Raw genomic sequence first — 25,802 nt, forward strand, 5'->3', positions numbered from 1 at the left:
CCCCTCTGGGATATTTGGTTACTCTAGTGGTCATCTGTCTGCACTCAGTGGTGGTGAGTATTCAACAGCTTTTCACTATGCATGTATGTCCTGCCAAGTCGCATCCAACTATGCCGACCTCAGCAAGGGGCTTTCCAGGTAAGCGAGGTGGTTTGCCATTGCCTTCTTCTGCAGAGTCTTCATTGGTGGCCTCCCCTCCAACTACTGACCCTACTTAGCCTCCGAAATCTGACAGGACCAGGCCATACCATACCACATCCCAGCTTTACACTACACAGTACAATTTTTAAAAGTCCTCCCAAGAGCCAGTGAGGTGGAGCGGTTAGAGCATCAGGGTAGGGTATGGACAACCCGGGGTTCAATAAGCGCCACTCTGCCACAGAGACTGGCTGGGCGTCTTTTTGGCACTCTCAGCCTATCCTAACTCACAGGGAGGTTGTTATGAGGGTAAAATGGAGGAGAAAGGAATTATGACTTTGGGTCCCCGTTGGGGAGAACAGCGGGCTATGAATATCTAAAAAAATAAACAATCCCAACTGGGCACCGTTGCCGCTGCTGGAAGGCTAGGCGGCCGGCCGACGACGACTTCTTGCAGCCGCATTTACTCGGAAGTAAGCCCGTCTGGTTTCTGTGGCTTGCCGTCGAGAACGCTCAGCCTGCCTTTTCCCGGCCCTGGTTCCTCCAGGCAATCCTAATGGGGCCAGCTCCGCAGGCGGTGCTGTAGGGCGCCCAGCCGCGGCCTCAGCGAGGTGCCTCCTCCCCCCCCCCCGTGGGGTAGTGGCGGCCCGATCCTGGCTACGCAGGCAGGCACCCTCCCGGGCAGGGTCTGGCGGAAGAGAGAGGGGGAGCGAGCCGGCCCAGCCCGGCCCCGCTCTCGCTTCCCCTCCCTGCGCCACGCCGCGGTCCCCTTAAGAAGCGGCTTGACGTCAGCCAACTGTGGAGCCCGGCGCTTGGTTCCCACCGCTGCAGAGCCGAGGCAGGAGCGCGCCCGGCCGGCCCCGGGTAAGTGAGGGGGCCCCGGTCGGAGGAGGGGGTGCCTGGAGAGCTGCCCGCCCTTCTGCGCCCCCGTTCCCAGCTTGTGCGCTCTCGTCGCCCAGCTGCCCTTGATGTGCCCGGCCTGCCAGCGAGGCCGAGGCTGCGGCACGGGGGGGTGGGGGGGGTGCACGTCCCCTCTGCAGAAGGGCAGCAAGTGGCGGGCAGGGATGGAGGACCCAGGATCGGGGGAGAAGGAAAGGCCCGCGGGCGCTGGGGGCTCCTGCGCTGCCAAGGCTTCCATCCCCCCTGCGGCGCTGCTTGGCCTCGGCCGCGGATCGGGGCTGTGGAGACCCAAGGCGCCTCGTTCCTAAAAGGAGAAGGGGGGGGGAGGGAGGGGCGCGGAGGCCATCTTCCCAGATCGGGACCTGGTGGGGAGGAGGGACTCTGTACATGCTCAAGAACGCGCTCGCTTTATGGGAATCGCTCCGGCTTGATGGACACTCGCCAGGAAATGAGATGGTCAAATGCAGAGGTTGGTCGAGTGGACTGGAGCGCTTCGCACAGGAACGGGAGGGTCGCGTTTTTGAACCGTTCCCTTTAAAAGAGAAAGCTAACCCCGCAAACAAAAACAAAAACGGGGTGAGGGGGAGAGCAAGCAGCAGCTCACTTACTGCAGTGCTAGTTTTCTGTTTTCAGGGAGGATTTTTTTTTTTTTAAGTGAAGAATAATTCAAAACTGGAACCTAGTTCCTGCCAAGATGCTGTCTGGACTGCCCCTTCAGCATTCTGCTGCTGCCTCATACTCCTGAATGTGGAAACCAGGCCTGGCATGGGAAAAAGAGAACTGCCATGACTGGCACTGGTGGACATTATTCCCTGCATCTCCTTGAATGGAAATTAGTTGCTTGTCTATATAGGCCTGCAGCGGTTGTACGTCTTTTTTTTGGGGGGGGGGAATCCAGAGTTGCTCCTCAGCCACCTGCCTCCACGTGTATCCATTCCACCTTCTCCTGGGCTTCTGAGAAGGGGGGCGGCTGCAGATTGCCTCAAGCTGTTCATGGTGGCATGTTGTAGTTGAGGCGACTTGCAACATCCTCGACTGGGGCCAACATGCTTATTTATTTAACTTCATTTTTACCCCCTCCCCAGCAGAGACCCACAATGGCTTATATTGTCCCCTTCTCCTCCCTTTTAACCCTCACAACAACCCAGTGTTAGGCTGAGTTCTTGTGTGTGGCCCGAAGTCACCCAGCCAGTTTCCATGGCAGATGAAGGATTTCAGCATCCTTATGGGAGACATTTTGAACTTCCACTCTTCATCCCTGGGCCAGAGCTGCTAGTAGTCCTTCCTGGTGATGCCAGATCAATTGGACATTGACAGATATACAGCTCCTTGAATTGTGTCCTCAGAGCTAATATTCTTCCTTCGGAGGTGCAGAGAATGCAGGAATGTCCACACACGGCAACAATCCAAGAGCTTCCTTTTTCTGGGAGGGGAAATGGTTCTTCCTCTGTACGGAGTAATCTCTGACTGGGGAATGTCTCTTTGTGGCTGTCTCTGAGTTTATTTCATTTTTGACCTTTTAATTTTTTAAAAATTGTTGTTATGTAATATAAAAACACATTTGTATAGATTCATTGACTCACAGCATTCCTAAATAGGTCATAACTATACAATTCCACACAACGCTCTTATTATTTTAAATAAGTATTAATTGTACACCTTGATAAAATTATCCATTGCCATATGATAAATAATAATCCATATCTCTTTCATTTTCCCTCCTTTTAAGGGAGGATAAAGGCTAGGAGGATGAGCCTGAATAGCCCAGACTAGCCCAGTCTCATCAGGCCTCAACGCACCTCCTGCAGGCCTCGTAGACTAAGTAGGATCTGCCTTGGTTAGTACTTAGGTGGGAGACCGCCAAGGAAGTCCAGGGATGCTTGCAGAGCCATGCAGTGGCAGACCACCTCTGCCATCTTTTGCCTTGAAAACCTTATTCAGTCACTGTAAGTTGGCTGTGACTTGGCAACACACAGATCTTCGACGTGGTCTCTGTGCTTCACACCCATGGCATCTAGTGCGCACGCGCTGGATCGATCGGTGCTTTAGCAAGCTCTTTTAACGGATTTTTGCACCCAGTCCCTCGGGCATGCGCAGGAACCCCACAGCGCACCCCCAGAGGGGTGGGCGCGGACATCCCGCAAGTTCCTTTCTTAGCGATTTAGCGATCAGGTAACATAGACGGATGAGACCCACAATCCACTTTGACAGGCGCTGAGCTGTGATGCGAGTGCCCAGCCGTGCTGACACGTAAGAGACAAACAGTTGCGAGTCTCGTCTAGTTGGGTGTGTTCTATTGAGGTAGAACAGGAGAGCCCGCTTCACATCTAAAGTGTGTAATAGTTTGTCTTCCGGTGATGTTGGATTTGGGAAAAAATCAGGGAGGAAGACCTCCGCCTGCAGGTGGAACTCTGACACCACCTTCGGCAGGAAGGAGATGTCCCGGACGAGGCGGACTCTGTCCGGCAAAAATGACAGGTAAGGTGTATCGTGCCGGAAAGCCAATATTTCTCCCACTCGTCTAGCCGATGTGACAGCAATTAAAAAGGCCGTTTTCCATGCTAGAAGTTTGAGGTCGCATGTTGCAAGCGGCTCAAAGGGCTTCCTCGTGAGCTGGCGGAGAACTAGAAGAAGGTCCCAGGGAGCGACTGGAGTTTTGACAGGAGGATAGAGATGCAATAAACCTTTTAAAAAACGTTTTGAAAACAGATGGGAAAACAACGTGCATCCCTCAACTGGAACATGGTAGGCCGAAAGAGTGGCCAAATAAACTCTCAATGATGAATGGGCTTTAAGGTGCGCAGCTCGGTTTTTCTGCATTTGATTAGAAAAACGAGCCCAGTGACGACAGGACTCTGGCCGGTGAGACTCTCCGAGACAAAAAATGCACAGGGCATGACGGTCGGGAGGAGCAAGTTTGCTGCCACAACCCTTGCACCTATTGAAAACCCCCCACTTCTTCTCCATAAAAGAAAGTGAAGAAGAGAGAACGTTTGAGGGGGGGGATAGCCCGAAGGCCTGAGGTAATCAGTAGACTCCCCCCTCAGTAGAAAATAAATGTTTTTAAAGTTTTTTTGAAGAACAAACAAATAAAAAAGAAAAGGAGAGGAAATTTAGAATAAGGAAATAATTCCTAAGAGCTTTGAGGCGAAAGCCAAAAGCGAACCGATCTGACAGACGAAAAATAGGTCTAAATGCGGCGGTTTGAAGGAACTGGCGGGATGTCTGCGCCCACCCCTCTGGGCATGCGCAGTGGGGTTCCTGTGCATGTCTGAGGGACCGGGCGCGAAAATCCTTTAAAAGAGCTTGCTAAAGCACCAATCGATCCAGCGCGTGCGCACTAGATCCCATGGGTGTGAATGCACAGATGACCACTCAAAGATCACCAGTTACTGGTAAGCAACCTGTCTTTATTAAGTTTAGGAGCACACAAGTGCATGTTTGGTGTAGTGGAGAGCCAGTTTGGTGTAGTGGTTAAGTATGCGGACTCTAATCTGGGAGAACCGGGTTTGATTCCCCATTCCTCCACTTGCACCTGCTGGATGACCTTGGGCAAGCCGTAGTTCTGATAAGAGCTGTTCTTGAAAAAGAGCAGTTTCTGACAGAGCTCTCTCAGCCCCACCTACCTCACAGGGTGTCTGTTGTGGGGAGGGGAAGGGAAAGGAGTTTGTAAGCCGCTCTGAGACTCCTTTGGGTAGTGAAGGGCGGGGTATAAATCCAATCTCTTCTTCTTCTTCTTCATGTTCGTGAGGAGGGAATATGGCTACCCAGTGTGGCTGGTGGACTCCAGAGGAGGCTTAGCTGAGGCCTTGAGCCCAGTGGAGCCCACAGAGGAAGCTGGATGAAACCCTCAGAGGTGACACTAAATGGTCTGTGCTGTTACTCTTATTCTTAACTAGTCTTCTCACTGCTTTCCCTCCAATTAAACGGATGCAGAATTCAGCTAGGAAAATATTTGATGGGGCTTGCCTTCCGTGCTTCAGTCTCCTGAGGTGCTCTGGATCCCTCTGCTTACACATCTCCACTGTCCATCCTTCACTAGTTGAAGAGACCTGCTTGTGACAGAGAGCCAAATTTGGTGTAGTGGTTAGCGTGCTGGACTAGAGATCTGAGAGAATCAGGTTCGAATTGCCACTCTGCTGTGAATCTTTCAGCCTAACCTACCTCGCAGGGTTGTTGTTAGGATAAAACGGGAGTGGGTGATGATGTAAGCTGCTTTGAGTCCTCTGTGAGGTAGCAAAGCAGAGTATAAATATCTTAATCATGTTCAGCAGACAGTCGCCAGGCCCATGTCTTTCCAGGAAGTGCTGCAGTGTGGGTAGCCCCAGCTGCCTTTTCCTGTCTTTGACTGTCTCTTTCCCCCTCTTCCAGCTTCCCCAATGACTGGACCTCTGTGAGGCGCAGCACGCAGCGAAGATGGCCGGAACACGGGCCTTCTCGGAGGGGAAGATTGCCGGCCTCTATGATCTGGAACGCACCCTGGGCAAGGGCCACTTTGCGGTGGTGAAGCTGGCGCGGCACGTCTTCACAGGTGAGCGGGTGGCCGTCAAGGTGATCGACAAGAGCAAGCTGGATGGCGGGGCCGCTGCCCAGCTCCTGCAGGAGGTGCGTTGCATGAAGCTGGTCCAGCACCCCAACGTGGTGCGCCTCTATGAGGTCATTGACACCCACTCCAAGCTCTACCTCATCCTGGAGCTGGGCGACGGTGGAGACATGTTCGACCACATCATGCAGCACGAGGGCGGCCTTGAGGAGGAGCGGGCCAAGCACTACTTTGCCCAGATCGTCCACGCCATCTCCTATTGCCACCGCCTCCATGTGGTGCACCGCGACCTCAAGCCTGAGAACGTGGTCTTCTTCCAGGAGCAGGGAGTGGTCAAGCTGACGGATTTTGGCTTCAGCAACTGCTTCCAGCCGGGCACCATGCTCACCACCAGCTGCGGCTCCCTGGCCTACTCGGCCCCCGAGATCCTGCTGGGGGACGAATATGATGCCCCCGCTGTGGGTAAGAACCGGGCTGGAACTGGCTGGGAAGGGTTTGCTTAGCCTAAGGCCCGCTGGGGACACTTGGTTTAGAAATAACCGTGGAATTCACTGCCACAGTTGCCATTTCGGGGTCAGGAAGGAATTTTCCTCCAGGCCAGATGGGTCCAGAGATCCTGGAGGTTCTTTGCCTTCCTCTGGGCATACAGCAGGGGAGGTAGCTTTGAATTTCCTGCATTGTGCAGGGAGTTGTACTAGGAGACCCTTTGGGTACCTTCCAGCTCTATGTGGGTACCTTCCAGCTTTATGATAATCTCTGGCTTTTCCAAAGGGGATCATCAAATCTAGGGAGGGAGTGTGTCATGTATTTTACTTATTTCATCTATGCCCCACTCAGTGGGGGTCCAAAGCAGCTTACACCGCTGTCCTCCATTTTATCCTTACAGCAACCCTGTGAGGTAAGGTAGGCCGAGTGTGTGCAGTTGGCTTACGCTTCCATGGCTGAGCAGGGATTCAAACCTGGGTCTCCCAAATTTCAGTCCGAAACTCTAACCACTGCACCACGCTGGCTCACAGACCTGTTGTAGACCCGTTGGCTGCAGCTATTAAGCATCTCCCTCCAGATGCAGAGGCGGCATGCCACAGAATAGTAAAGGCGGGGGACCTGCGACAAGGAGAGCAGTCTTCTTGTTTCTGTGCAGTGCTGGTGAGCTTCCTTTAGGTCTCTTGCCTGCCACTCTTGGCAAACAGTTGCTAGTTTAGTCCAGCCTTTTAGTCAGATTCAGCAGGGCTATTTCTTTTGTTCTTAAATTGAGGTATTAGTTATCAGTCACCCAGAGCAGAACTGCTGCTGTCTCAGAGGAGCGTTCCATTCTTTATCAAGAAATTGTTCTTATTTCTATGTATAGATAACCTGAACTCCCTCCCCACAATCCTGGGGTGGGGCACATGGTCCCCTACACTTCCCGCTACATTCTCAGATTAGCCATGAAACTCTCTGGGTGACCTTGGACCAGTCTCTCTCAGACTTAGCCTTCCTCACAGGGCTGTTGTGAGGATAAAAGGGAGATCAGCAAAGCCTCCTTGAGCTCCTTGGAGGGAGGGTAGGGTAAACATGTAATAAATCGATCCGGAATGGTCTTTTCTGCAGCATGAGATGTTTCTCAGGAGCTCAGAGGAGCCCCGTGTCTTCCCTGGGATACACATGGGTTTCCTCAAGTGGGGCGGTACGACGATCACCCCCACCCCAGGACTGTTTCAAGCTGGGAAGATGGTGTAAGGAGAAGGTTGTCGTTCCTTCTCCATGTGCATTGTGGTCTTCCTCTTGATTGGGCACTGCATGTGCTGGGATTAAGGAGAACCCGCAAAACTCATGTTGTGGCTGTGTTACATGTTCAGACACAGGGTGGGAACTCATCCCTACCTGCCTGCTCTGTAACATGCAAAGAGGCCTTTGAAAGTGGTTTCTGGGGCTCAGCACACTGCACACACCTTTTTCCTTGCCGCTGGGCCTCTTTCATCGCTCTGTGCAATTTGGCGGCTATTCCCTTAACCCAGGGGAGGGGCGGGTTGGGTGGGACAGCCAGAAGGAATCTTTAAACTTTAGAATCTTGGTCAGCGGCCTGATCATTGCTGGGACCAGCAAGGCTGCCTGTGCCGGAGAAGGTTTCTGTGCTGATAGGATAGCATGAGCATAAGCGTGGGTGACTGGTTGTGTGTGTGTGCGTGCACGCTTTCCATTTATCTGCTTCTGTTTGCATGGGAAGACCGGCAGATGAGAAAGCCAGGTCTTAAGAGATGCAGGCTTCCCAGGATTGGCTCTGCAGATAAAATGGTAATCATATTAACCCCTCACATTTATGTAGAACTTTCAGTGGTTCCAAAGCATTGTCTTATTGCAAGACAGAAATCCACAGGGGTAGTTGCTCGTGATCTTCGTTGTATAAACCCGATCACGCAGGGCTGGGATTTAAAGCACCTTCGTTCAACTGAATGGCAAGGCACGCCGCCGGTCCATTCTCAACTTTCCACCCCAGGGACAGTTCTTTGTCTGCTTGCAAGGGCTGCCACTGTTTTGGGAACCAGATGACATTCTGTACGTTTATCTGCTGTTCACATGAGGAAACCCGGTAGGCAGCAGTAAATTCCAGCCACCTCCACAAGCAGTTGAGAAAGGTGTGCGAGGGGAGGGGAGGGAATGTGAAGCAACTACTGACTAACTGAGGCTTGCAGTGCAATCCTGTGCAGAGTTTTTCTGGCTGGGTTGCACTGCTCAGAGTCTTCAGATGTTTTGCAGGGAAAGTGTATTTTAAATCCCTACTTGTGATAATGTGTACGGGCTCCATTAGGGGTCATGGGGCCTTCTCCCCTCCACAACTCCTGCAGCCACTCCACTTTTTTTGACAGGGTGGTCCTTCTTTCCCTCTCCTCCGTCTCAGCATCTCCTGCCCCGTTTGTCTGTTGCCAGAGATATTGTGATGAGGGACCAGGCTCAAAGTGACTTACAGGGCCATCTTACGCATCCTTGAAATTGGTGGGCTGAGCCGGAAGTAACTCTGTTTAGGGCTGTGCTGTTATTGAATTGGATTTTAAGAGCCAGCTCCCCAAGGATTCATTTGACCTCTCACAATTTTGCATTTCAGACCCATAAAGCCACAACCTTGTTAGTGGAAATAACAAGTGTCTCTCCTTGTAGGCCCTGACCTGGATATCTCATCAGATCTCAGAAGCTAAGCAGGGTTGGCCATGGCTGGTATTTGGATGGGAGACCACCAAGGGAGTCCAGGGCTGTGACTTGGAGGCAGGCAGTGGCAAACCACCTCTGAACGTTTCTTGCCTTGAAAACCCGATGGGGTTGCTAAGTGATCTTCAAGATCAGTTTCATAACAATATGTGGAAGAATGGGAGGAAAGAGGAAAGGTGTTCACGGTGTATAGCTGCTTTAATTCAGTTATTTCCAAGCAGACCATGCTGGTAATGCGTTTTTGGTCAAATACTGGCCGTTCCAGGATGCAGAGCGTGTATACTGGCACTTTGGAGGGCTTGGTAGTGTCTGTCTGTTGCAGACTTGGGCAAGAATGTATATTGTAGCTCCTGCTTAACTCTCAAGTGTATCCTTCACTGAGAAATCCATGCAGCTTTAATGATACCATAAAAGTGTGGCAAAAATATCCAACGTGGATCAATAATACTGGGTAGAGCACTTAACTTTTTATTTTAAAACAAGATTCTAGCCCTCAGCATTACGGAAGAAGAACTAAAGCAATCTGTTCTGCTATTTAACAGTCAACAACTTGAAGTGGTTCTTGCTAAGGCAGATTAAAAGCATACCAAAAATTCTGTGTTCTATAAGGGCCAAAATTCCCCCAGTGTGTTGTCCCAGGAATCCGTGCTTTCTTTGCCTAATGAAACCTGATGTCAGAGAAGGACTAGACAAACTTTTTTTTTTTTGACCAGGGAAGTGAGATGCAGTTGCTTGCCAAAGTTTGGGTCCCTTTCCCCTGGCCCTCACTTAACTCCCAGGTGCCATTTCTTTTCATAAGAACATAAGAGAAGCCAATGTTGGGTCAGGCCAATGACCCATCCAGTCCAACACTCTGTCACACAGTGGCCAAAAACACCAGGTGCCATCAGGAGGTCCAGCAGTGGGGCCAGGACACTAGAAGCCCTCCCATTGTGGGTCCCCCCCCAAGCACCAAGAAGACAGAGCGTCACTTTCCCCAGACTGAGAGTTCCTATCTATACCTTGTGGCTAATAGCCACTGATGGACATCTGCTCCATATGTTTATGCAATTCCCTCTTGAAGCCGTCCATGCTTGTAGCCACCACCACCTCGTGTGGAAGTGAATTCCATGTGTTAATCACTCTTTGGGTGAAGAAGGACTTCCTTTTATCCGTTGCTAACCTGACTGCTCAGCAATTTCATTGAGTGCCCACGAGTTCTTGTATTGTAAGAAAGGGAGAAAAGTACCTCTTTCTCTACCTGCTCTATCCCATGCATAATCTTGTAAACCTCAATCATGTCACCCCTCAGTCGTCATTTCTCCAAGCTAAAGAGCCCCAAGCGTTTTAACCTTTCTTCATAGGGAAAGTATTTCAATGCTTTTATCATTCTAGTTGCCCTTTTCTGCACTTTTTCCAATGCTATAATATCCTATTTGAGGTGTGGTGACCAGAACTGTACACAGTACTCCAAATGAGGTCGCGTCATCGATTTATACTGGCTGATACTGGCTGATTTGTTTTTAATTCCCTTCCTAATAATTCCCAGCATAGCATTGGCCTTTTTATTGCAGTTGCACACTATCTTGACATTTTCAGTGAGTTATCTACTACAACTCCAAGATCTCTCTCCTGGTCAGTCTTTGCCAGTTTGGACCCCATCAATGTGTATTTATAGTTAGGATTTTTGGCCCCTATGTGCATCACCTTGCACTTGGCCACATTGAACCCCATTTGCCACATTGATGCCCACTCACCCATCCTCGACAGATCCCTTTGGAGTGCCTCACAATCCTCCCTGGTTTTCACCACCCTGAACAATTTTGTGTCATCCGCAAATTTAGCCACTTCACTGCTTATTCCCAACTCAAAATCATTAATGAACAAGTTAAAAAGCATCGGACCCAGTACTGATCCCTCCATTGGTTATCACCCTCCATTGAGAAAACTGCCCATTTATATTCACTCTCTGTTTCCTATTGATTAGCCAGGTTTTGATCCACAAGAGGACTTGTCCTTTTATCCCACGACTATTGAGTTTAGGAACCTTTAGTGAAGGATTTTATTAAAAGCTTTCTGGAAGTCAAGGTAAACAAACATCTATTGGGTCCCCCTTGTCCACATGTTTGTTCACTCCTTCAAAGAACACTAACAGGTTAATGAGACAAGATCTTCCCTTACAGAACCCATGCTGAGTCTGCCTCAGTAGTTTTTGTTCATCAATGTGCCTACTAATTCTCTCCTTAATAACAGTTTCCACCAACTTACCTGGTATTGACGTCAGACTTACTGGCCTGTAATTTCCCGGATCTCCTCTTGAACTCTTTTTTAAGATTGGAGTGACATTAGCTACCTTCCAGTCCTCAGGAATGGAGGCAGATTTTAATGAAAGATTACATATTTTTGTCAGGAGATCCACAAGTTCACATTTGAGTTTTTTCAGAACTCTCGGATGTATGCCATCCGGGCCTGGTGATTTATCAGTTTTTAAGTTGTCTATCAGTTTTAGGACCTCCTCTCTCATAACTTCAATCTGACTCAGGTCTTTCAACACCCCTCCCGAAATCAGCAGTTCTGGAGTGGCCAAGCACTTCTCATCTTCCACAGTGAAGACAGAGGCAAAAAATGCATTTAGCTTCTCAGCCATTTCCCTATCATCCTTCAGTACTCATTTTACCCCTTGGTCATCCAAAGGCCCCACTGCCTCCCTGGCTGGTTTCTTGCTTCTAATGTATTAATTTCCAGTCAGTCCTCATTCAAAGACCTTCTTTGATATCTAGGCTCTTGGGAGAATGTAGTAGCCTGTTCAAAATAAGTAAAATCCATGAGAATCTAGATTTATTTTTGACACTTAATTTGACTTACCTGAATGTGGTATTCAGAGGTTCTGGTGTGGCGCATATAAAAATGTATATGATGTATCTGACTCCCAAGACTCCTCACTGCGCCAAGTAAATACATGAGAGTCATTCCCTGGCATCCTGCACTCAGCACTCATGGCCTTGGTTGTATCTCTCTTCATTCAATATGCCTTAAAATAGTCTCCGTCCTTGTCCCCCTACTACTTTTTTTGTGTTGGGTTGTATGCGTTTGTAATATTGCGGAAGATGATCTACTGATATGCGTAGGCTGAGCATAAGTGAGTGCATATATCGTATTAAACCCAAATTAAACAGGATGTGTGTGTTTATGTGTGTGCATGTGCACATGTTCTGCAGGTGGTAAAACAGGTGTCTGTCCCTGAGTTTGCTTTTTATGAGAGGTTGTCTAATCCTGCAGATGTGCACAAAGTGCACCAAGTGGGCGTGTATTTGTGTGTGGATCAGAAATGCTTGGTCTATTGAAGGGGCAGCATATCTTGCTGTGGGAAAGGCTAGCTGTATTTTGATGTGTGGCTGTCTGTGTTCTGCAAAAGCAGAACCTCCTTGGTCAGCACCAGCAGACTATTTTGTAAAAAAACAAATTAAAAATCCTGGATGAAATTGAAGGCATCCTGCCTCGGCATGGGGTAGGGACAGGGAGGGGTATGCTCCTTTGATAGGAGCAGCTTCCCTGGAGGGGCTTGTAGAGACAGCCTCTGATCTAGCCTCAGGGCTGATGTAGCAGTTCTGCTTTTCTGTTCAGCCTTCCATTTGCTGGATATTACAGGAACAGGAAATTTATGCTCATGTTTACCTTTAAGTCCACACCCCTTCCCCCATCCCATGGTTTCATGCCTAATGGAAACCAGAGACATGCCTAGAGCAGATGCAAGAATATTTGCATTCACTCAGTTTATATTCTCAAACAGATTATGGAAGCAACAAAAGAAGCTGTCTTGGTTTAAAGATGCTTCGTGTTTCCCTGCTTCAGGCCTGATCTTATGAAGAGCTGTGCTGGATCAGACCTGTGGACCATCTTGTCCAGCATCCTCTTTTACATAATAGCCAGACAGTTTCCCTGGAGGGTCAAGAAACAGGGTGCAGAGGCAGAGGCCTTCTCCAGATATGATGTGGAGGTTCCCTCTAGTCATCTTGGCCAGGAGCCATGGATGGACCTCTCCTCCATGAATCTACTTGAGATCTGTAAGCCATCTGTGGGAGCAGCAATCTCTGCAACCCCTGGCAGCACATCCCACAGTTTGATCACTTGTTGAGTAAAGAAGGCCTTCCTTTCATCCAACCAGAATCTATTGGTCCTCAGCTTCATTAGGTGCCCTCAAGCTCTAATTTTATGGTTCCAATTTCTCTAATTCAAGCACAGTTTTTAAAAATCCTATCGTGGCCCAAGGTGGTTATCTCTTTTCCGAACTGTAAAGTCCCAAACTCTAATTATTGCCTTGTAGGAAAGGAGCTCCATCCCCTTAATCTTCTTAGTTGTCCTCTTCTGAGTTTTTCTGAACTCTGCAATATCTTTTTGGAGGTGTGGAGATCAGAACTGCCAGCAGTCTTCCAAAGAGGATTGCCAACAACAGGTTGGGAAATTCCTGGAGATTTTTTTTGGGGGGGCGGGAGCCTGGGGACAGCAGAATTTGGGGAGGGAGCTCAGCATTGATGTGATGCCGTACAGCCAAAGCAGCCATTTTCTCCAGAGGGGACTGGTACATGTAGTCTGAAGATCAAGAGATCGCGTACTTCCAAATGAAGCCACCACATAGATCTGTATAGAGGCAATATTTGCTGTCTTATTTTCAACCCCTTTCCTAACAGTTCCTTGCATGGAGTTTCCTGGCTGAATGGGCCTTATTCTGTCTGTTTGTAAACGGTGCCCATCTTTACCAGAGCATCTAATCTTGCAGGATAATGAGTTAATTAGGCAATCCTTAATTATCTTGTACATGAGCAGCAGGCAGTTTCGGGGGTGTTTGTGTGCAGGCTGCCTGCTTTGCTTTGCGGTAGCCAGCTCAACTTTGGGTCATTTATCTTGGGACTAAACTGTGTATCGTATCCTTGATGGGCACTTTAATAGAAAAGCAGCTTCAGGGGAAGCTGATCTGCCCCCCCCCCCCAAACAGCAATTGCCTCAAGTGGCCGTTCCGCCACACTTGCAGCCACATTCTTCTTGAAGGGAAAGAAAAACTTTGTGGAGGCGGTTGATCGGGTTGCCAGCTCCGGGTAGGGAAATATCTGGAGATTTTGGGGGGTGGATCCCCTGAGAAGAGTAGGGTATGGGAAGGGGAGGGACTTTAATGGGGTATGATGCCACAGAATCCACGTTCCAAAGCAGCCATTTTCTCCGGGTGAATGGATCTCTGTTGCTTGGAGATCTGTTGTAATAGCGGGAGATCCCCAGCCATCACCTGGAGGTTGGCAACCCTAGTGGTTGAGGGATTTGGATTGCAGAACCAGCCAGCAGGCAAAACACAGAATGCCCCTTCTCTTCCCTCTTGCCCCCCCCCCTTGCTCCAAATGTCTCCTTTTGCAGACCGTCTTGGCAGGGATTAAAAAACACCCCATTAATGTGACCTCCAGTTGCTAACCCCATTGGTCCCTTCTGATTCCCAAGGAGCATTTTTAGGCACCTGCCTTTGGGGCAAATGTGATTAACATTGGCTGGGTTGCTTAATTTGTTTTATTTACTTACTTTGTGTATACCCTTTCTCCCCAAAGTGGCTTACATCACTCTCCTCGCCTCCATTTTATCCTCACAGCAACCCTGTGAGGCCCTCAACTGCACAGCCCCGGCAAGCCCGATCTTGTCAGATCTCGGAAGCTGAGCAGGGCCGAACCTGGCAAGTACTTGGAAGGGAGACCTCCAAGGAATACCAGGGCCGGGATGCAGAGGCAGGTAATATCAAGCCACTCGTTTGAAATGCCCAATCCCCACTAGGGGTTGCCAGAAGTGTACCATGACTTCCAGGTACACACACGCATACACAAAATACTCTCCCAAAAAACAACCCAGTGAGGTAGGTGGGGCTGAGAGTGTATAACAGACCAAGGATACCCCAGCAAACTTCCATGGCCAAGTTGGTCTCCCAGATCCTTGTCTGACAGTCTCAACTGCTACGTCTTTGGAGTCTGTGTCTGTACATTCAGTCCTTAGCCACTGCATGCTATGCTAGCACTGTAGGCCTGCCAACTCCAGGTTGGGAAATTACTGGAGATTTGGAAGGGTAGGGTTTGGGGAGGAAAAGGGTCTCGGCTGGGTACAGTGCCATCGTGTCCACCCGCCAAAGCAGCCGTTTTCTCCGGGGAAATTGATCTCTGTTAATTCTGGGAAGTTGGGCAGCCCTAACTGCAGAGCATTAGTTAACTGCAAGAAGCCTGGATGTGTGGGCTGGCCTAGCACACCAGCATCGTCTCCCCCCACCGCTGCTTATGTTTGCCCTGTCCAGAGGTGGCTTTCAAGAAGAAGGCTGCCTGGTGGGGAGGAGCACAAGGGAGCGGGCATAACCACAGGGTTTGCTGTGACAGCTGCTGAACTCTGCTAGCCACTTCCTGTTCCTTCTGATGCATGTGCATCAACACAAAGCCCGTGCATGGATTCCACCGCAGATCCGCTCCCTCCGTATCACGTGTGTGCCAGGAGTATTTATAGCTCGGGCGGAGCTGCGACTGTACTGAGGAATGTAGTGGGGGAGGGGGGGAGCGGGGAAGAGCCTGACCTTCCTTCCTGCAGAGCTCAGTTTGCAGAAGCAGTTTGCCCAGAAGAAACTCTGTGAGCTTTGACTCATGCTGAAATAACTTTTGTTTGGTCCTTAAAGGGTCCCTGGACTTCTGCATGATTTTGCTGCTCCAGGGCTACCCCGTCTGGAGTGACCTGATTTCTCTAGGTAGCCAGGGTGCTAAACTGAGGCAGCGACAAAGCTTAAAAGCTGGGGGAGGTTATGGAACAGAGAGGTTTGGCTGCTCTGCTGGGCAGCCTCCATCTGCAGGTGGGTGAAGGGGCTTACATCCTTGTCAGTTTTGCTCGATCTGGTGACTGTCTACTTTTGACATCACTAAGCAGATGGTGCTCTTAACAAGTCTTGAGTTCGAGGTGGGTTTCAGGGAATGGGTCTTTCACTGTGGGCCATACCTACACCTTGAATGCCGGCACGTTGCCAGGACAGCGTAGCGTAGCGGTTAAAGTGCTGGACTAGGATCTGGGAAATCCAGGTTTGAATCCATGCTCTGCCACGGAAGCTCACTGGGTGACCTTGGGCTAGTCACACGCTGTCCACCTAGCCTAACTCACAGGGTTGTTGTGAGGATAAAATGGAGAAGAGGAGAACGATGTGAGCTGCTTTGGGGTCCCCATTGGGTAGAAAGGCCAATTAAGTAAATAAATAATTGGTCAATGTTAGCGTGTGTCGTTGCTATATCTAGAATATCCTTTTAGAACATATTCCATCTTTTTATGCAGACACAAAGGGGAGGAAGCATGGCCCTCTGACCATATCATTTAGGTGCCTCCACACATGGTAGAGACCAGTGTTCCCTCTAAGCTGAGTTAGTGTGAGCTAGCTCATATTTTTTTACCCTCCAGCTCACACATTTTTTTCTGAGCTCAAGAAGGATGGCTCCAGAGCAAACTAATTTATGCAGTGGCCAAATCAGCTGCTCACAACTTTAATGCCAGCAGCTCACAAAGTGGAATTTTTGCTCACAAGACTCCACAGCTTAGAGGGAACATTGGTAGAGACCACTCCCCACAAAATCTGAGAATACCCCAAGGAACAGATCCCTTATCCCAAGCCCTGCACTGTATTCTTGCCTTTCCCCTTTCCCGGTGGTGACACCTCATCTGTGGAATGTTCTTCCCCTGGACATTCATCTGGCATCTGTTCTTCTAAGCTTTAGCTGCCAGGGTTTTTTTGTTTGTTTGTTTGTTCAGAACTTTAGTCTGGGTTTACCCTCACTTGTTTTACTTTTTGGTTGAAATCCAGTTTACACAAGCAATTTTTCACTTTTTCTAAGTTCAGTTTGTAGCTGTTGCCTGTTATCAAGTATTTTCGGTGTTGGGGAGAAGGGTTGTTGTTGTTGTTCAGTCGCACAGTCGAGTCCGACTCTTCGCGACCCCATGGATCATCTCCCGCCAGGCCCTCCTGTCTTCCGCCGTCCTCTGAAGTTGGCTCAATTTCATGTTCGTTGCATCGATGACACTGTCTAACCATCTCATCCTTTGCCGTCCCCGTCTTCTTTGACCTTCAGTCTTTCCCAGCATCAGGGTCTTCTCCAGTGACTGCTCCCTTCTCATTTGGTGGCCAAAGTATTTGAGCTTCAGTTTCATTATCTGGCCTTCCAGGGAACAGTCAGGGTTGATTTCTTTTAGGATTGACTGGTTTGATCTTCTTGCAGTCCAAGGGACTCTCAAGAGTCTTCTCCAGCACCATAATTCAAAAGAATCTATTCTTCGGTGCTCGGCCTTCCTTATAGTCCAACTCTCGCAGCCATACACGACTACTGGGAATACCATTGCTTTGACCATGCGGACTTTTGTTGGCAGGGTGATGTCTCTACTTTTTATCATGCTGTTTAGGTTTGCCATCGCTTTCCTCCCAAGGAGCAGGCGTCTTTTAATTTCATGGCTGCAGTCACAGTCTGCGGTGATCTGGGATCCCAGGAACGTTTCTAAATCATTTTAGAAAATTAAAGATTTTTTTTTGTTTTTTCTCTATTTTTAACCTTGATTTAAATATATGTTATCCCAGCCCTGTAGGATGGTGGTGCTGAAAACATAAAAAAAGAAATCAGTTCTGAAAATCTCAGTAGCCACTCAAGTTGTGCCAACACCAATTTACCTCAACACAGCGAATAATGTTCACTTTCACTTTTATTTCTGCTGTGTACACAAATAATGCCACACTGCCCATTTTAACCAGATTATTTTCTGTGTTCATTTTTTGTTTGTCTCCTGTACTGTACTGTGACTCTCTCAAACTCGAGTCCTCATTTGCCATGGATTTCTCTTGTTCTGTTTTATGGCCTGTACTGTACCTGTAATGCTTTGTTTCTTCACTGTGGAGAATAGGGTGGCAGCCTGTGGGTGAGTGTGTGTATGTGAGTGTCTAAGAATGCTTTGCTGCACTGATTTACAACTGCTTTCCAAGTGAGTGTCCCGAGCTGGGAAGAATGTACAATGACCTTGAATGCCAGTCTCCTCTAGCTGGCTTCAGTAGATAATGTAACTGTAGATTCGCAGGTGATGGGAGGAGGGCTAATGGAGCACGCTAGGTTTACGCGGGCTGTATGAATGGATAGATTGGACAGGTCATTGGGGGGCTTGTTTGAATCATGTATAATACCCAAACTGGCGCCAAAAGAGTCAGTTCTGACAAAAGATGGTCTTAGCTTGATACATCCTCATCTCTCAATTAACAAATCACTGCAAAGAGTGTTGTTGAGAGCAAGTTTGTTCAAGCGTCTGACAGACTCTCCCTATGAATAATCTAAAAATCTACACTCTCTTTGTGTTGTGGTGTTGTGGTCAGCTGCAGTCTGCAGGAAGTACATTTTCCAAGGTGTTTGGTTAAGCTTCAGAATCTGTCCTCCTTTCTCTGTCACAACACTCTTGTGTAGTAATCACTATTATTCCCATTTTACAGATGCAAAACTGAGACAGTGACTCGCCAAAGAATGCTGGGGAGGGGGTATAATATTTGAAGTCTGCATTGGACTCAGAAAAGTCTTATCTTTGATTCTGTTGGCAGACTCACATTTTACAGCGTAAGGTTTCGTGAGGTTTACCAACTGTGACCCTTCCTCAAGAAACCTGATCTGGCCACAGTGACCCATTCTGTCATCACCTCCAGGCTTGATAGAGTGCATTACAGTTGGGCTGCCCTTAGAGACTATTTGAAAGCTTTGGTTTGTCCAGAATTACAACGGCAGGATTGTTAATGGGGGTGGACTTCAAGCCACAGTTTTTTGCAATGTTGAAAGAATTCAGTAGCTTCAGGTTACAATTCAAGCTGCTGGTTTTGACCTGTGAATCCCCATACAGCCTAGGACCTGAATAGTGGAATGGCTACCTGTCCCCTATTTGTCCTCCCCGGACTCAGCATTCCTAATGCCAGGCCCTTATACCAGGCTCTTCAGTCTTCTCAGGTAAGACAGATAAGCCTGAGGGGTAGGACTTTTTCCCTGACTCCCCCCCCCCCCATCCTCTCTTGTTCTGTGCATCTAGCACCCTCTGACAATTTTCAACTTCTGACCCTAACAATTTTTTTAAAATTCTTTTGGCTTGAGAGTGGTTTCTACTTTTCCTCCTTATCGCTTTATTGGTCTTCTGGCCTTAGTTGTTTTCTGCTTTTTGATCTAATTCTTCTCATTGTGCTGTGGTTGATTTTAAAGTCTGGCTTGAAAATGTGTTGATTTTTTAAAAATAATCAGTAGTTGATTGCATTTTACTAATGATTGCATTGTATTCTGTCTGCTCCTGCAGTTCCTGTTTTCGCTGATGGCCTTGAGTGCTTCAGTTCAGAAATATACGATTATTTTAAATGTAATATCACTCCCAATAAATAATATATCCAAATGCTGCAAACTACAGCGGAAAGGGAGGGGTTACAGGAAGATTGTGTGGTTTGACTAAATGAGATTTTTGGAGTGATCCTTTAACAACCTTTCTTCCTTTTGCATTTTGCACAGTTTCTAAGGACTGGCACACAATACTTTCCCATCACAATCCCCCCCCCCTTCTGCGTGTTAAAAGTTGCAGTACTAAACATACTTGGAAGTAAACCCCATGGGAATGAATAGGACTTGCCTCTAAGTAAACTCAGGGTTGGGCTGTGATCTGCTGGTGATGTTTTGACTTCTGACTGAGGCTTTGTTTCTGGCCTGCCGTTGCCAAGGGAGATTTTGAGGGAAGAGAACAGAGCGCTCGCCCTTGCGTTTGGAACTCCCAGTTCCACATTTAATTGAGGAGCGGATATAAAGCCTTCCCCTGTTGGAACAGCAACAGAAACAGCCGGTTAAATCTCTCCCAATATGCCTTGCGGTGCTTTCCAAGAAGAAAGGCAGGCAGGATACCCGAGCAAGGTTGGGATAAGAAGATCATACCACTGTTCCTGCCCCTCTGTTGTGATCTTTGCCAAGAACAGTTGGTAGAAAAAGGTACAACAAATGTGCTTGGTTCACACAGTCGTGAGACACTTTGAATAATATGCAAATTAGGTGACCTGGTTTGGGGACCAGAGCAATGGCATCCCTTCTGACGAATACCTTGCTAAGATCCTCAGGGAAGAAGGTCTCCATAGCTTGCTCCAGGGTAATATTTCTGAATCGGCCACCACCACAACAATAGTGTTTTGGGGCACACTGTTCTTAAAACTCTGGAGACCATTTGAAAGTTTCAGTGGGTTCAAGATGCTGCTGGCATAGATACAAATTACCAGGAAACTCTTGCTGACCGGTACTGAAAGAGCTATGCTGATTGCTACCTGGCACAGTTCAGAATGCTGGCTGTTCTTCTTTAAAGTCCTAAATGGTTTTGGATGAGCGCCTTTGATAGCCTTCCTGGTCCTGCCTGCCCATCACCAGATAGACCATCCGCTGAATTCCTTCTCTGTGTCCCTCCAGCTACTGTCTCTCAAAGACATGGTCTTGAATGTGGTGGTTCTTCATTAATGGCGTCCAGTGGTACCTTTGGGCCAGCCACTCTCCTGCGGCCTAACCCATCTCACAAAGCTGTGGTGAAGACAAAATGGAGACAGTGAGAACTGTGAAGCTTACTGGGTGTCTCTGGGTCAGTCTTGTTCTCTCGGCCTCACTTACCTCACGGGGTGGTTGTGAGGGTGAAATGGAGGTGAGCTGGGGCCGGACACTGTCAGCCCAGACAGAATAGTTGGTAAAGATAAAATGGAGGACAGGAGAACCGAGAACCAGTGCAGTGTCGTTCTTAAAGTGTTGTGCTATGATCTGGGAGACCCAGGTTCGAATCCCCACTCTGCCGTGGAAGTTAGCTGGTTGGCCTTGGGCCAGGTTCAAACGGAGGACAGGAGAACAATATGAGCTGCTTTGGAACCCCATCAGGGATGAAAGTGGGGTATAAATAAAGTAAATTAATTAAATAAACAAACCTTTTATGTGGCCCTGAACTCCGAGAAAGAAGGGGCTGGATAAAACGTAAGAGAATTTTGTGCGACAGCTTTAATTGTGTAGGGCTTTGTATGTGTTCTTGGCTGCCCTGGGAACCTAGTTGGTGGAAGGCTGCATGAGACTCCCTTCAGTACATACACAGAGAGGATCTCTGTCCTGTCTGGCTAAGGGCAGTGCCCTGAAGGAGAGGAGGCAGCTGCTCTTTGAGGCCTGTTGTCTCTGGCTTGACCTGTCTAGGACATGGCACCATTTCAAGGGTGACCTGATACTGGGACATCTGTGCATGTCGGATCGCCTGCCTGTCTGTAGACCGATGCCTGTTTGGGAGTTGGGGGTGGGCGGGATGTAGGTAAAAGGCTCTGAAGGGTTCCTCGGCCCCTTTGGGTTGGCTTGGCATGCACTGAGCCGGCTTTTGAAAAGAGCCTGAGCCGATTACCGGAGCTTATCTCGTCGGCCATCTGTGCTCGGCTTCCTCTGGGGAAGTTGAACCCTCACTTCCGCCTCACTCTCTGGGCTGCTACCTTTCCCTCCCTTCCTTCCTTTTTGTATGAGAGAGCGTCAAGGGGTCATATCCTGCCCTGGGTGACACCCTCCCCCCAGCCCTTTGGAACTAAAGCTGCCTCCTGCCTGCCCACCCACCCAGGGCCCCTTTATAAGACCACCCTGACCCAAGTTTGGGTCCTGTCCCTTCGCTCCTGGCACACCAGCTCACCAGCATCTGACACCAGGTCCTCTTGATATATGCAGTTGTTATGAATAGGGCAGCCCTTGTCTTTTCAGTGTGTGTCCACAACAAACCCACATTCCCAGTCGTGTGTATGAAAACTTGAAAATGTATGCAGTTGGCCTATTCACACAAAATAGCACCCGTGTGTGTGAAGAGTTCCAAAAGTGGAATGACAGAAAGGGGTTGTGTGACAGAAGGTTAGGAGATGGCTTTTGGTAGAGAGACAGAGAGAGATGGGGTGATAGCTGTGAATTTCCCCTGCCTGGCATGTTCTGCTTCCCCCCCCCCCCCACGCCACCCGTCTTCTCTGCCAGCTCTTTTCATCCTTCACCCTGCACAACTCTTGTCCTCACACACCTCAGTTAATTGGCACCTCCTTGATGTGTGCCTTGGGAGACACTTGAGTGACAGCTCCCCCTCCCATGGCACTTCCTCTGAGGGGCTTCCAAAATGCAGATGTTACCAAAAAAAACACCCTCCAGTTTTGTGGGAGAAGTATTTCCAACAGGTGGTTTGAAGTACTTTCTCCTCAAGATCATTCCAGAGGATTTACTGCATTCCTCTGCTTCAGCAAAACGAAGGAGGAGTCCAGCGGCACCTTAGAGACTAACAGAATTCATTCTGGGAGAAGCTTTCGTGAGGCAGAGCTCACCTCATCAGATGCATTGGCCATGAGGCACATGCCTCTGATGAAGGGAGCCCTTTCTCCTGAAAACTTTTCCTGGAGTACATGTCTACTAATTTCCAAGGTGCCAGTGCACTTCTGACTTATTTTCTGCATCAAGAAATCTCATCCCCTGCCCCAGTAACATATCTCAGAGACGAGGATTGTCTCTGTGTTGAAGCTAATGCCAGAAGAGATGGTCAAATTGTCCTGAGGAGGGAAGAACCAAAGGATACCTTTGGGATAGCCCCCTGGACTTGGACAGGCCAGAGACATTCTGGTGGTAGACATCACTGACAGGGTCACTATTTTGTCTTTCCTTTGGAAGCCTGGGAACTGGTTAGGCATTAGGGGGGACAAAGAACTAAACCTCATCTATCAAGGATATACCTCTTCACTCAGGATGTTTTTCATTGCCCAGACTCCACTTATCCACAGTTACGTTGTCCTAAACTTAGAGTGTTGTGCGTGATTCAAAAGTGTGGAATTCAGACGGGCTGGTTAACTTTGAGACTTCCCACAGCCTCCAGTGATGGTGCTGCTATTCTCATTCCTTTCACAAGTAAAGGGTTTGATAAAATGAACTGTTTGTGTGGCCATGAGGCGTTTGCCCAGGCAGTGTGACGTAGTGGTTAGAAAGTGGGGCTAGTGTGTGGCAAACCCGGCTTTGAATCCCCCACTCTACCATGGAAGAAGACTGTGTTTCCTTGAGCCTCTCACTCTCTGTCAGCCTAACCTACCTCACAGGGTTGGTTTTGTGCATATATAACAGAGAAGGGAATAACATAAACCACTTTGGAGAGAATGCCCAAGTATAAATATCTAAGTAAATAACAAGGAGCCTTTTGGTGGGAGCCACATGAGGTGTCTGTGAATGTGAGGGAATGTTTTCCGGGTTTTTTGTTTGCCCCTTGACTTTTCACAAAAGGATGGCATCCCACAACGGCTTTCTGTTGTAGGGGGGCTGGCCAGTGTTTCCCCTGTTTCTGCCCAGTTTGTCTCACCCCTCTTCCTTTTCTCTTCCTCTTTTTCCTGCCACAGACATTTGGAGCTTGGGCGTCATTCTTTACATGCTGGTGTGTGGGCAGCCGCCCTTCCAGGAAGCTAACGACAGTGAGACCCTGACCATGATCCTGGACTGCCGCTACACTATCCCGAGTCACGTCTCCTCACAGTGTGCAGAGTATGAGACCAATCCCCTCCCATCCCCACTCCAGTTCTGTGTGGCTCCTGTGTCACGGGGCAGGGCCATGCACGTTCCCCCTCCTCCCCAAGCACACATGAGCTCCATCTTCTCCTGGTGTAGCTGCCACGTCCTTCCTATTTCTGTTCCATGTTTGTGGACTGGTTAAGTACCAAGAGGAGCTGCGGTGGCTCAAGTGGTTAAGACGCTGAACTGCAGACTGGAAGGTCGGTAGTTCAGCAGTTCAAGACCCGAGTGCCGCGTGACAGAGTGAGCTTCCGTCCCTAGTTCCAGCTCCTGCCAATCCAGCAGTTCGAAAGCAAGGAATTGCAAGTAGATAAATAGTTACTGCTTCGGTGGGAAGGTAAGAGCGTTCCATGCGCCTCGGCGTCTAGTCATGCCAGCCACATGACCACGGAAATGTCTTCGGACAGTGCTGGCTCTTCGACTTGAAAACGGAGATGAGCACTGCATCCCTAGAGTTGGATTCGACTGGCTTTCAAGCAACGGAAACCTTTACTAAGTATCAAGTGCCCTCTGCAGACCAAAGAAGGAAGTGCAATTAAAATGTCCCATATTCCTCTTGTTACTGTACTAGTATGAGGACTCTGCCCTGACCTGGACAGCCCAGGCTAGCCCAATCTCGTTAGAATTTTGAAGCTAAGCAGGGTTGGCCCTGGTTAGTACTTGGATGGGAGACCAGCAAGGAAGCCCAGGGTTGCTACACAGAGGAAGCCAATGGCAAACCACCTCTGCTTATCTCTTGTCTTAAAAACCCTATGGGGTCATAAGAACATAAGAGATGCCAATGTTGGATCAGGCCAAAGGCCCATCCAGTCCAACACTCTGTGTCACACAGTGGCCAGAAATACCAGGTGCCACCAGGAGGTCCACCAATGGGGCCAGGATATTAGAAGCCCTCCCACTGCTGCCCCCCCCCAAGCACCAAGAAGACAGAGCATCACTTGCCCCATAGCCCCTATCTATACCTTGTGGCTAATAGCCACTGATGGACCTCTGCACCATATGCCTATCTAATTCCCTCTTGAAGCCGTCCATGCTTGTAGCCGCCACCACCTCCTGTGGCAGTGAATTCCATGTGTTAAACACTCTTTGGGTGAAGAAGCACTTCCTTTTATCCGTTCTAACCTGACCGCTCAGCAATTTCATTGAGTGCCCACGAGTTCTTGTATTGTGAGAAAGGGAGAAAAGTACCTCTTTCTCTACCTGCTCTATCCCATGCATAATCTTATAAACCTCAATCATGTCACCCCTCAGTCGTCGTTTCTCCAAGCTAAAGAGCCCTAAGCGCCTTAACCGTTCCTCATAGGGAAAGTGTTCCAACCCTCATTCTCTGCCAGTTTGGACCCCATCAATGTGTATTTATAGTTAGGATTTTTGGCCCCAATGTGCATCACCTTGAACTTGGCCACATTGAACCCCATTTGCCACGTTGATGCCCACTTGCCCATCCTCGACAGATCCCTTTGGAGTGCCTCACAATCCTCCCTGGTTTTCACCACCCCGAACAATTTTGTATCATCCGCCAATTTAGCCACTTCACTGCTTACTCCCAACTCCAAATCATTAATGAACAAGTTAAAAAGCAGTGGACCGAGTACTGATCCCTGCAGTACCCCACTGCTTACCACCCTCCACTGAGAAAATTGCCCATTTATTCTCACACTCTGTTTCCTATTAGCCAGTTTTTGATCCACAAAAGGACTTATCTACTGGGTCACCATGGTCCACATGTTTGTTCACCCCCTCAAAGAACACTAACAGGTTAGTGAGACAAGATCTTCCCTTACAGAACCTGTGCTGAGTCTGCTTCAGTAGGTTTTGTTCATCTATAAGCCTACTAATTCTTTCCTTAATAATGGTTTCCACCAATTTACCCTGTATCAACGTCAGACTGTGACACACAGTGTTGGACTGGATGGGCCTTTGGCCTGATCCAACATTGGCGTCTCTTATGTTCTTATGTTCTCTTATGGTCGTCATCCCGTTTAGAGGGCCTCCATTTAGAGTGTGAAAACTAAGTTTGGCCCTTTCTGCAGTGATACCTCAGGCTGTTTCCCCCGAGTCATCCCATCTCGCTGGCTGAGTGGTAACTCCTGTTTTCTCTTGGCCAGCCTGATCTCTCAGATGCTGCAACGGAACCCACAGCAGAGAGCCTCCTTGGAACAGATTGAGAACCACCCGTGGCTGCAGGGCGTGGACCCCTCCCCGGCCAGTCGCTATCTCTTGCCTCTAACCTCGCACAAGCGGGTCTCGGAGGAGGAGCACGATATCATCATCCAGGCCATGATGTGCGGCAACATAGCAGACCGGGAAACAATCCAAGAGTGAGTGTCACCAGCTAACTTGGCCTGCCCGGTTTCCTGATTGAGCAGGGGATATGGTGGGGTGGGGGATCTGACTGGGGGGGGGTGTTGTTGCGAGAACTGAGGGCACGCGTGAATGTCCTTTCACAACTG

At 48.9% G+C, this 25,802-nt stretch overlaps 1 protein-coding gene across 1 annotated transcript in view; it reads left to right on the forward strand.

Moving 5' to 3' along the window:
* The first annotated feature begins 882 nt into the window (after window positions 1-882).
* The window catches only part of LOC107108022 (SNF-related serine/threonine-protein kinase-like), a 34,957-nt gene continuing 10,037 nt past the window's right edge, over window positions 883-25,802 (forward strand). Inside the window, exons 1-4 of the mRNA XM_015408405.1 lie at window positions 883-1,002; window positions 5,410-6,043; window positions 23,181-23,322; window positions 25,458-25,670. Of these exons, the coding sequence (XP_015263891.1) occupies window positions 5,455-6,043; window positions 23,181-23,322; window positions 25,458-25,670 (944 nt within the window). The 5' untranslated portion in view covers window positions 883-1,002; window positions 5,410-5,454. The remainder of the gene's footprint in view (window positions 1,003-5,409; window positions 6,044-23,180; window positions 23,323-25,457; window positions 25,671-25,802) is intronic.

The sequence above is a fragment of the Gekko japonicus genome, unplaced genomic scaffold, assembly GCF_001447785.1.
Source record: "Gekko japonicus isolate JY-2015 unplaced genomic scaffold, Gekko_japonicus_V1.1 scaffold717, whole genome shotgun sequence".
Classification (NCBI taxonomy): Eukaryota; Metazoa; Chordata; class Lepidosauria; order Squamata; family Gekkonidae; genus Gekko; species Gekko japonicus.